The sequence below is a fragment of the Rhinatrema bivittatum genome, chromosome 2 (assembly GCF_901001135.1).
Source record: "Rhinatrema bivittatum chromosome 2, aRhiBiv1.1, whole genome shotgun sequence".
Taxonomy (NCBI): domain Eukaryota; kingdom Metazoa; phylum Chordata; class Amphibia; order Gymnophiona; family Rhinatrematidae; genus Rhinatrema; species Rhinatrema bivittatum.
The window spans coordinates 721917156-721929940 of record NC_042616.1 but is presented as its reverse complement, the minus strand read 5'-3'; the positions used below and the strand labels follow the sequence as shown (position 1 = coordinate 721929940).

The 12785-nt window shown below is 45.3% G+C and overlaps 1 protein-coding gene across 3 annotated transcripts in view; it reads left to right on the top strand.

The window, feature by feature from the left end:
* YWHAZ (tyrosine 3-monooxygenase/tryptophan 5-monooxygenase activation protein zeta) overlaps positions 1–12785 on the top strand; it is an 82958-nt gene that overhangs the window by 52430 nt on the left and 17743 nt on the right. For all 3 annotated transcript variants that reach the window (XM_029591816.1, XM_029591819.1, XM_029591817.1), the window contains exons 4-5: positions 3974–4137; positions 4217–4312. In XM_029591816.1, the coding sequence (XP_029447676.1) occupies positions 3974–4137; positions 4217–4312 (260 nt within the window). The remainder of the gene's footprint in view (positions 1–3973; positions 4138–4216; positions 4313–12785) is intronic.

Here is a 12785-nt window from a genome sequence, read left to right as displayed (position 1 = left end):
GCTCTAGCCTTTGAATACAGGCATTTTATGCTTATCTCCTGCCTGCAAATGGCAACAGAAAAGCTCATTGGTCTGGTAGGACTAAAGGAAAGAAATGTAATGGTATAAAGTTGATATCCATATGGGAACCAACGACCTTGCTAGAAACAGCATCCAAGTTGTACAGAGACTTCCAGTCTCTTAAAGCAGATAGTCACATGGTGACAACCATTGCCTCTTCAGAAGTGTCCCCTGTTCATGGAAAGGGGAAGGAGAGGCTAAGCCATATTGATAACTTCAATGTATGGCTCAAATCCTGGTGAAAGGAACAAAGTTTTGGATATATTGGGGTGGGGCCATGTATGGAACAGTAAAAAGCTCTGTCAAAGATGGCTTATATCTGTCTGTGGCAGGAAAAAGGATCCTAAGTGATAAATTCAAAACCTATCTTTAAACTAGATGCCAGGGGTGGCAGAAGGAAATTAGAATATCACCCCCCCTTCCCCCAAATACAAATGCAATGGAGAAGTGGATAACAAAAATCAGCTAAATAAGTCACAAAAGGAATCTAAGAAAAGCAGTAACCTGGAAAGCTGAGCACAAATGCTAGTAGTTTGGGCAATAAAATCCCAGATCTGAAAGCCCTAATTGTGGAGACTGACTTGGATGTTGTTGCTGTCACAGACGTGGTTCACGGAATCTCATGATTGGGATACGGCCATACTGGTGTTTGTTCTCAAACCCACTAATAGCCACAGGTTCGGAAAACAGAAGCCGGCAAAATTGAGCGTCGGTCTTTGGGCCGCGGGCAGAATTTTTTATTTTTGGAGCCTCAGACTTAATTTCACTATGATATTAAGTCGGAGAGTGTACAGAAAAGCAGCTTTTTTTTCTGCTTTTCTATACACTTTCCTGGTGCCGGCCGAAATTAAAATGTGCGGCTTTGCACATTTTACTTTCCGTATCGTGCATGAATGACTAATAGGCCCATCAATGTGCATTTGCATGTTGTGGGTGCTATTAGTTTCGGGGGGGAGGGGTTGGCAGCGTGTTTTCCACATGCTATTACCCCTTACTGTATAAGGGGTAAAAATAGCACATTGAAAATGCAAGGCCAAACGGGGGCTAACAGTGTGCTCAGCCTAAGTGCACTTTACTGCATTGGCCTGTAAGTGTTTTGAACAAAGTTGAAAAGCTAGCACTAGGTTAGCATGTGTGGGATATCAGCAAGTTTTTAACACTGGTTTTTGTGCATTATCTATTTGGGATTTATTCATATTTCATTAGTAAAAATTTGAAAATCTATTTAATCCTAAATCTTACCCATGACTACTTGCTGTATGCCTATTTTTTTTGATGGTGGGGAGGAAGATCTTTAAGTACCCATTTTTTTTCCCTAACCTACATTCCATGTTATCTTATTGGTCCAACACATGAACTTTTCTAAAACATCTGAAGTAAGGGACCTGTATAGTTTTGAAACTAATATACACTTTCTTTGGATAGCTAGGATGATAGTGCAAAGCATTGTAACCTCCAAAGAATTCAGTTCTCAATACAGCTACTAGAACTCTTTTCCCAAACTGTAAGCCACTGGTAGACACTTAATGAGTATGCAAGAAATCTGCCTACAAGTTTTTTAAATACTCATTGTGGATGTCTGAGAACCTGACCAGCTGGGGGGTGCCCAAAACAAGTTTGGGAGCCTCTGCTGTACACAATTCTGGAATTTCCTTCAGTACATCTGCTACTCCTGGGGGAATTCTGAAAACTTTATATTCAAAATAACACAATTTACATGAGTCTCTCTAACTACATTTTAAATTATTACAGAAAAGTTGTTACAGTGAATTTCTAGGGAAATTCTGCAACTTTAAGTGTCCCTTCCACTCGCTCTCCCTTCTCCCCTGGCCAGCTTGCCCCCTCAGGCCTCAACTCCTCCACCTGCCAGTATCTCTCCCCTTCACCTCTAGGCTCAACCCTTTCCACTCTATTGCCAGTCCCAGTCTTTGACCCTGTTCTCAGTACTGCCCCTCACACAGGCTCCCTCTGTCCCTCCCTCTCTAATACACCCACATACACAGGCTAGCACCCTCACATACACATAATCCCTTTTCATACACATGAGCTCACAATCTCCTCATAGGCTCCCTCTCTCTGAACCCCACACTCAAGCAGCACCCCCTCTCCTCTCACACCCTCCTCTCTCGCTGGCATGCAACGGGACATGCTCCGTTCGTGGTGAAGATGAAGGCCTGGGCGTGCCGTTCACAGCATACAGGGACCTTCCCTTACTGGCACGCCGAGCCTTCATCTTCACAGCCAACAGTGCCACAGGACATGCTCTGTTCACAGCATGCCAGGGTCTCCTCTATTTTCTGTCATGCTGAGATGCCCCCACTCTCGCGATGGCGGCTGTCCATGTGCTTCCTGTTTTGGAGGGAGGAAATCGATGAGACAACGGTGAAAATCTGCAGGAAGGGGGAATTCTGCGCAAATTCTGCAGTAGCGCAAAATTCCCCCAGGAATAATCTGCACATTACTATGTTTTAAAGCTAGTTGCTGATTCTTGACTGCCAGAAGTCATAGGAGTTAGTGAACAGAAGATAAGCTAGCATTTAGGTGCTACAATATAAAACCTTCCGGCTAAAAGTTTTTTGAGAAGCCTTGCACTAGACCATCCACTAGTCAATGTGACCCCATTTTTTAGTACTCGAAAATTTGCTTGACCCTGGAGGATGACAAAACAGAACTAGCAGGGGGTGCTGTCACCCTCTAACTATCATTCCACAGTTAGCTTAATGGCACTCCAGTTGATCCTGTAAGTCAGTCTTCTGTCTACAAGAGGACCTTCTTTCTTAATCGCCTCCTTTCAACATACCCTCTCCCTCAACTTCTGCCCCTCCAATTGTGATACTCTTGCATCCCAGCTCCTTTCACTTCCCCAGACCACCTCACCCTTCAGCCTTTTTTGTAACTCCCAACTAATTATTGCCTTCTCTCGCTCCATTCTTACTCTTAATACCCCAGCCTCATATCCACCCCTCCAACTCCTCTCACATCCCCAGTTAATCTTTCATTCCTTCTCACCTTCCACAGTCAATGCCTCAACTTAATTCAACCTTCAAAAACCCCTCCTGCAAATGGTTCCTACCTTCAAAAAGCCCCTTCTCTAAACATCCCTCTGACAAGGATTAGCTGCAAAAGCAACATTTTCCTTGAGGCCCCAGGCCAAAGAACCCCCCCTCTCCCCCCCAGTAGATTCTTTGGTAGGTGAGGAGAGGAGCCATGGTAATCCCCAACCCCTCATGGCTGGACCTAAGCCTGATATGCAGTGGGCTTGGTCTTTGTGTGGGGATTCCTGTTACCAAAGATTCCTGCAAGGACACTGGCCTTAGAGTATGCTGATTCACAGGCTCCACTGACTTCCTCTAATGCTGATTCAGCCGGTGCTTACAAAAAAATGTTACATTTGAGGTAATTTGTGACCCCATTTGGTGTCCTGACCTACAGTTTGGGAAGCCCTGGTCAAGTGAATGAAGCTATTACACTTTTTTTTTTTTTTTTATTGGTGGCTTTTTTCTGCAACCATAGTTCCACTACAGAACTCTTCTATACTGACACAAGCACTGTAAACTTAATTCTAGTGATAAAACCGCAGGGAACCTTACTCCTGATCTGAGGTGGTATAAAGGTAGTGTGTGGCTCTGCATTGGAGGTTGGGGGTGCAATAGCTAAGACCTTCATTTTCATTTTATTTCCATACAGGAGTGCAAAGCAATAAAATAGTTCTATATACTTTGTGTACACAACCTCTTGCTGCATCAGGAGTAAAACTTGTATGCAATTGCAAGTAAAACTGCACTGCAGAACATCTTATAGCGAGCTCTTTTTAAGAAAACTAAAGCCAGTGTTCATTTCTTACGAGAGATCCTCTACAAACAGCAAAATGTTTTGCAAATCTAATTCTTTTTTTTTTTTTTTTTATTCATAGCTATAGTGGAACAGTCGCAGCAGGCATATCAAGATGCATTTGATATCAGCAAAAAGGAGATGCAGCCAACACACCCCATCAGATTGGGCCTGGCCCTAAACTTCTCTGTGTTTTATTATGAGATACTAAACAGCCCAGAAAAGGCCTGTAATCTTGCAAAAGCTGTGAGTATACATAAGTTTATGTATTTTTGTTTGGTTTTTTTGGTAGCCTTTTGTATAATACATTACTTCTTAATTTCAGGCTTTTGATGAAGCTATTGCAGAACTTGATACATTAAGTGAAGAATCATACAAGGACAGCACATTAATAATGCAATTACTGAGAGACAACTTAACAGTAAGTTGAATATTTCACTGTTTTATTTTGTTAAACTGATATTTTTTAGTTGAAACTGTTTCTATTCCAGAATATAAATACAGTGTTATAAGCTTTTATAGGTGCTGTACTTGCCACACTATGAACTCTGTGTTCTGCTAGGACAAGCAGGATGGTAGTCCTCACATGGTGACATCTGGAGCCTGGTACAAAACTTTAGTCCGTTTCTAGAAGCTTTGATCAGCATGCCACTATCTGTGCATCCACGCAAGGTCCCCCTCCAGTCTCTTTTCCACGGTGTAGTTTCGTGGTTCGTGGAGCTCAGCTTTTCTTTTCGCTAAACATAGTGTTTCTTTTTCCATCGTCTGGTCCCCTTTCACGGTCAGTGCCGTCTCTGTTTTTTCTTTTCGCTTCTCTGGCAGACAAGAGGTGCCAGGAATCAACTGCAGGCAGACTGCACGTCTGGTAACTTTCTTTTTTTATGGCATCCAGCTTTCGTCTGTGCCCACGGATTGTCTCATGGATCTGCATGAGGTTTGTATACTCTGCCATGGGCCTAGCACGACCTCTGTGGATGTCATATGTGACCAGATGACACCCCCTCAAAGGGTGTTGTGCACGCCATGATAAGATGGAGAACATTTTGGTTCTGCTAAGTCCACTCCATCCACACCTGTCAGTCAGACATCAAGGGGTTGCAGGGAGCCCCTCTATGCTCCCTTGCCACTTCTTCAAAGGATTGTGGGAATGGTGACCGATCCTCTATGATCTCACCAGTGTCCTAGACATCGGAATCCTCACTGCCTCGTGCTGGGGAAAGACCATGCCGAGCACTGTAGGAGATCCCACAAGCATTGCCGTTGGCACATGGTTCCGGTGCGGTGCTGGCATCTGCTGCCCTGCCACCAAAACTACCCTGGCCATCAGAGGCCCTATCCTCCAAAGTCCCTGGAAGTCCAAGGTGTTCCTCCATAATATCTGTGCCAGGCACCATGCCACCTTGGAGGACTGAGGAATGGCTGGTGGGGCCTCATCCCCCCTCCCTCAGTCCTGGTCTCTGGACTTTCAGGAGTTGTATCTCGGGGTGCAGACCATGGCACTCAGCTCTTCAGAGCGTCAAGCCACCCATGCCACTGGTTCCCATGCTGGTGCCAGAGCCCCTGCCATCTATCCTAGCACCTCCACTTGAGCTCTGTACATCCTCTTAGGTGCCCTACTGATGCAACCAATGCCCCCTCCATAGCAATCCCTATCTGGTCCTCTGATGAGGAAGACACTGCTGGTGCCACATTCCTGGGGCCTCTGTTCCATGTTTACCGGGACCCTCTGTAAAGTCAATTCCCTTGGCGCCTTAGAGGCCTCGAGCCCAGGACTGATATCCCCCATAGGCCTTAACCATGTTATGCTGGCCCTAGTGAGGAGGAAGGGCCTTATGACCCCTGTGGGGGGACACTATTCGATTCATCCTCGGATTACTCTGACAATCCCCTTTCTGAGCCTTCCCCCCACCTGAGGAACAGTGTCTGTCCTTTGTGGGCTTTCTCAGGGCCATGGCTGAGGCTGTTCCCTTCTAACTGCTTATGGAGGAGGTTGCACCACAAAATGTTGTAGGTACTCCAGTTTATCGATGTTCCTATCCACAACATCAAGGACCTCCTTAGGATGTGGGAGCACACTATCTTCATCTCCCCAATCAATAGGAAGGTGGCTGCAACCTATTTGGTGCACAAGCCATGGGCTTTGAGAAGCAGCACCTCCACCAGTTAGTGGCTGTGGAGTCCACCCTTAAAAGAGCAAAGTGCTCCCATGCCTTGGCCCCTCGAGAGCGTGAGCATAGGGGAGCTATGCTGATGGCCTGTATTGCCGCCTACCAGTTGTACATGACCCAGTACAACCAAAACCTTTGGAAACTTGTCCATGATCTTGCGGAGACCCTGCAGCAGCAGGAAGCTCTGTCAGCTGTTGTCCAGCAAGGTTTGGAGGCTGGCAAACACGAGGTGTGGTCCACCTATGATGTCTTTGAAACTGCAACTCGTGTGGCTGCTGTGGGCATCAGCACCCATAGGATGGCTTGGCTCATGGCCTCTGACCTCCATCCAGAGGTACAGAAAAGCTAGCTGACCTCCCCTGTACAAGTAATAACCTCTTTGGGGTTAAGGTCCAGGATGTAGTGACCCAGTTGGAAGGACCACCATAACACCCTTCAGCAGTTCTCTGCTAGCACCTCAGATGCCCCTTCCTCTGCTAGGAAATCTTCCAGACCCAGTTCTAGGAAGTCTTTCTACAGACAAAGGAAACATTATCCTCTGGCCTCCAGAGCTCACATGCCACCCTAGTTAGCAGGCCTTCAGCCAGCACACCTGCCACAGGGTTTTGACTGGTTGCAAGGGAGCATGAATCAGAGTATACACCAGATCCCTGGTAGGGGGCAGACTTTTCAGCTTCACTCAACCCTGGGATGGAGTTCTCACTATAGTCCGTCAGGGGTACTGACTCAACTTCAATCTGCTTCCAGAGACCTCTTCCCCCAAGTCCATTGTGAGGTTTATCCACTCAACAGGCTATACTTCGGACTGAACTCTCTGCCCTTCTTGCAGCAGGGGTATTTTCTTATATCAAAGAGAAGCGGGGGGCTTGCCCCCCATCTCAGTCCTCAGGGTACGTGACTGCTTGCCTTCTGCTCTGTTAGACACAAGGTGGCCTCTGTCCATGTTACCCATCTTGCTTGCTTGTGCATGCACCAGGCACTGTGGCAACAAGTCTCCCAGGACCTCGAGACTGTTCTGTCTCAGAACTGTTGGATGTCCCTGTGTTGGGCGAGCATCTCCAACCTGCAGCAGGGAATTCCTTTCCAGGTAGCAACGCCTCAAGTACTACACATCACAGATGCATCCCCTCTGGGCTGGGGAGCCCATGTAGACAGCCTGCACACTCAAGGTCTCTGGACTACCCACAAAGCCTGCTACCAAAAACTTCTAGAGCTTCAGGCAACTCACTATGCTCTGGGCATTCAGGGACTGGTTTTCCCACAAGGAAGTCCTGATCAAGACAGAAAACTAGGTAGCAATGTGGTATATCAACAAGCAGGGAGGCATGGGTGGTTCCTCCTCTGTTGCAAGGCAGTGCAGGTGTGGTCCTGGGCTATGTCGTTCCAGGCAACTTACCTGCCTGGGAAGCTAAATGTACTAGTGGACCAGCTGAGCTGCTCTCTTCAGCCACACGAGTGGTTCCTCAATCTGGGGGTGGCAGCCAGGATCTTCCATCAGTGGGGTACCCCAGATGTGGATCTCTCTGCCTCCCTGTTCAACCACAAGGTGAGTAGCTTCTGCTCCCTGTTGCCAGGGGGTGGTAGTCTGGCCTGCAACACCATCTCCCTTCACTGGGGGGAAGGGTCTGCTGTATACAAACCCCTTTCTCCCACTCCTCTTAAAGACCCCACTGAAGCTTCAACAGGATAGAGGGACCATGATTCTCGTAGCACCTTATTTGCTCCATCAGGTATGGTTCCCTCTCCTTCAGGATCTATTGGTCAGGGTCCCCCATTTGGCTGGGGACTGCGCCCAATCTGATAACTCGGAACCAGGGCACCCTGTACCACCCAACCCTCCAGGCACTGGCCCTCCTGGTGTGGATGTTGAGAGCCTAATTCTCCAGCCAGTGGCCTCTAGAAAGCCTTCCACCAGGAAGTCCTACAGTTTGAAATGGAGACTATGCTCCATCTGGTGTACAGGGCATGCCCTGATTCAGTCACATGCCCCCTTCTCAAATTGTTGGACTACTTGTTGCACCTTTCAGAGTCTGGGCTTCAAATCAGCTCAGTCAGGGTCCATCTCAGTACAGTTGAGGGTATCATTGAGACATTGCTGGTACACCAATATCTGTGCAGCCCATGGGTCTTTTTGAGGGGCTTACTTCAGTTGAAGCCCCCTACTGTGTCCTGGGACCTTAACATTGTCTTGAAATGCCCCATGTGTCCGCCCTTCAAGCCGCTGCATTCCTGCAATCTGACTTTCCTTACCTGGAAAGTCATTTTCCTAGTGGTGATTACTTCAGCTCAGTCAGTGAGCTTCAGGCCTTAGTCACATGAGCTTCTTTCATGATCATGTGGTCTTGTGTACACAACCTAAATTCCTGCCTAAGGTAGTGACTGATTTCCACATCAGTCCATTGTTCTGCCCACCTTCTTTCCCAGGCCTCATTCCTACCCAGGGGAATGGGCTAGTCATACTCTGGACTGCAAGAGGACCTTGACTTTCTACTTAATACAGTCGGGCACAGGCAGTCCACTCAGCTCTGTGTCCTTTGATCCCAATAGGCTGGGCATGGCAGTGGGCAAGCAGACTTTATCCAACTGGCTGGCAGGTGTATCACCTACACACAGGCAGGCTTTCAGCTGATTGGCTGCATCAAAGCTCACTCTGTGTGGGCCATGGTGATGTCAGTGGCTAATCTACAAGCAGTTCCCATTGAAATTTGTCAGGCCACAACATGGAGTTACCGTCATGTTCGTGGCTCACTACTGCTTGGACAAAGATAGGCAACAGGCCAGTGAATTTGGTAAGTCAGTCCTGAGCAATCTTTTCCAAACCTGAACCAAACTCTTCCAGCTTAGTGCCCTTGGTTGGTACCAGGCAGTCTCCTGCCCATCAGCAAAGCCACAGTTGTACCTGTTGGCACCTTGCTCAGTATCTGGTCTTCTCTATTTATCGAGACAGCCTGGCACTTGGTATTCCCCCACATGTGAGGACTACCATCCTGCTTGTCCTAGGAGAAAATGCAGTTGCTTACCTGTAACAGGTGTTCTCATGACAGCAGGATGGTAATCCTCAGGAATCCTGGCCACCTCCCCACAGAGTTGGGTTCTCATTCCAGCTTGTTTTGTTTCTGTTATGAGACTGAAGGGAGGTCTCGCATGGCTGTGCAATAGTGGCATGCTGGGCATGCTCAGTGTGCTGGTCAAAGCTTCTAGAAACTAAAAAATTTTCAATGCTGTGCTCCATTGGATGAAGTCGCCCACATGTGAGGACTAACATCCTGCTGTCCTAGGAGACCCCCTGTTACAGATGAGCAACTGCACTATTTCATGAATCAGCATCTACCCATTGATGCTTGTTATATCTAAGGGCTCCTCCTGAAGATTATCTATGTTACTGAGTTCACCATGTTTATTTGTTATATGTAAGGGCAATGCCCAAAGTTTTATGTTCACTGTGAACCGATACGATGTGCGAACGGATATCGGTATATAAGAAATGTTAAATAAATAAATAATAAATAATGTATGATCAATTAAGTTAAGATTAAGCATCTGAAGGCAGGCAGGTTTAATCTTGCTACTTTTTTCCCAGCACTTATTACATGGAGACACAGATCCAAACATTATTCCTGCACCTTGAACTAGAATGGAGGCAGTTGCATAAATACTACTTAGGTCAAAATATAGTAAATGTTTTTCCCTATAGACAATAGTGGGGGTACTCTTTAGAACATTCGGTGTTTAGTAAGGGAAGATCAAACATCTCATTAGTACCTTGATTGCTGATTGAGAATATTTTAGCTGCTATTATGTTTTTAGTGTTCACTCATTGCATTTATATTGCTATTCTCTCGTTATCCATTGTGTATGTAATTTGTATGCTACTTAGATTAGCAGACAGAATATACATTTTTTAAATACAGTTGGAGGGAACTAAGCACTCCTAGCATCTATTGGACATTTAACTTGGCAGCACAATCTGTAGGACTGTAAGAGGGGTGCACTAAAAGGAGAATTTACCTCCTACACAAATATACATAAGAGATGCCATACTCGGTCAGACCAAGGGTCCATCCAGCCCAGCGTCCTGTTTCCAACAGCCAATCTGTCACAAGTATCTAAACATTAAATAGATCCCATGCTACTAATGCCACCAACAAGCAGTGGCAATATCCTATTGATAGCAGTTTATGGATTTCTCCATTTACTTATCAAAACTCTTCTTTAAACCTAGCTATGTTCTGGCAATGAATTCTAGAGCTTAATTGTGTGATGAGTGAAACTTTCTCAGACTTGTTTTAATTATGGTACTTACTAACTTCATGAGTGTCTCCTACTCCTATTATCCAAAAGAATAAATAACAGATTCACATTTACCTGGTAGTCTTTCATGATTTTATAGACTTCTATCATAACCCTCCTCATCCATCACTTCTCCAAGCTGAACAGCTGTAACCGTCTTAGCCTTTCCTCATAGAGCAGCTGTTCCATGCCCCTTATTTTGGTCACCCTTCTCTATACTCTATAGTTTGAGATGTGGTGGTCAGAATTTCACACAGTATTCAAAGTGCAGTTGCACCATGGAGCAATACAGAGGCATTGACATCCTCTATTTGCCATTACTTTCCTAACAATTCCTAACATTGTTTGCTTCTCTGACTGCCAAGGCAAACTGAGCTGACTATTTCAGGATAACTGATGCCCAGATCTTTTTCCTAGGTTCCATTTTAGGGTTTACCACCTAGCCTGGTGTAACCTTACAGCTTAGGTCACCCACTCAACTGCATCCCTATATCAACTCTCAAAACAATAGACACCACCATAACAAACACTGAGATCGTAAACCTATCTCTTACAGAAGGAAACTACCCCAGTTCTCTCAATTCAGCAGTAATTAAGCCTTTCCTAAAGAACAATCTTGACCCAAACAACCCACTAAACTACCACCCTATATCAAACCTACCACTCATAGCCAAGATCATTGATTGAAAAGGTGGTTCACTCTCAGCTCACTGACCACCTAAAGAAGAGCAATTTCTTATACCCGACCCAATTTGGCTTCCAGATAAACCACAGCACTGAAACATTACTACTTACTGAATGACACTGTGCTCAGAGGCTTTGACAATGGGCAAAAATACCTACTCATCCTATTAGACCTATCGTCAGCATTCGACACAGTAAACCACAACATACTCATGGACCGTCTCACAGAAATAGGACTGACATAACCCTACGATGGTTCTCATCATACCTATCCAACAGAAGCTACCAAGTATCAATCAACACCTTATCAAAAAGATTAACCTAATCGCTGGAGTGCCCCAGGGTCTGCCCTATCTGCAACACTCTTCAACACATACCTGCTGCCAATATGCCATCTTCTAAATGAACTCGGCGTGACCCACTTCCTCTATGCCGACTACATACAAATACTAATACCAATTCACTGGAAAGCTTACAAGAAAACAGCTACATACCTATCCACAGTCAAACTGCTATCCCGCATGAAACTCATAATCATGGAATGGAAACCCAGCCCCTCACCACCTCCCCTCATGTTCGAGAATCAAAAAGTGCCAATCTCCCCAGTCACACATACACGCAACGTAGGAATAATCAACGAATTATCCCTCAAGAACCACATCACAACCAAAATTAAGGAGGGATATCACAAACTATTAACCCTATGACATCTAAAATATTTCTAACCCCAGAGGATTTCAGAACTGTACTCAAACTGCCCATTTTCTCCAACATAGACTACTGCAACTTCCTATTACTTGGACTACATTTTCCAACATCAGACCACTCCAAATCTTACAAAACACAGTGGCTAGAATCCTAACAGGCACAAAAAACAAGAACATATAACACCCATCTTTATATCCCTAGACTGACTACCAATAAAATACTGAATAGAATACAAAACCCTGACCATCACACACAAACTAATACATAAAGATCAAACAAACTGGTCAGCCACAAACATCATTCCTCACACGCCTCAAGGGCCTCCTGATAATTCCCTCCGTCCAAACAGCACAACTCACCACAACCTGAGAGCATTCTCCCTCGCCAGTCCCAAAATATGGAACACACTCCCGACTGAATTAAGAATACAATCCAACTTAAAAACATTCAAAAAAGATTTGAAAACTTGACTGTTCATCAAAGCTTACAAAGACACCCAAGGTCACCCAACAACCCCCTCGCAACAGACCTCCCAACCGGACATGAACATGCTCAGTTCCCAAAGACAACACCGTGAACACTTAATATCGCCAGCTGAGAACATAACTGTTCCCATTGATTTAACTGCTGTACTTTAACCTGACTGTACCTGTACCTGTCCCTCCCTGTACTTATACCCGACTGTGATGTTTGTCCTACCCATCTGAATGATCCCTCCTGTAAACAGTTGTGATGGCAAAACTGAACAACTGTATATAACTTCATGATAGATAAAATAAATCTTTCCCTATATGCAAGACCTTACACTTGTCCACAAAATTTCATCTGTCAAGTAGATGCCCAATCTGTCTCACAAGGTTCTCCTGCATTTTATCAACCTGTTTGTGATTTAACTACTCTGAATAATTCTCATCTACAAATTTAACCAATTCACTTGTCCTACCCCTTTCCATATCATTTTTATAAATACGAGGGTAAGTCACAAACATACATGGGATTAATATTCATGAAATTTATTTAAATGCAAAAGATGAATTATTTACT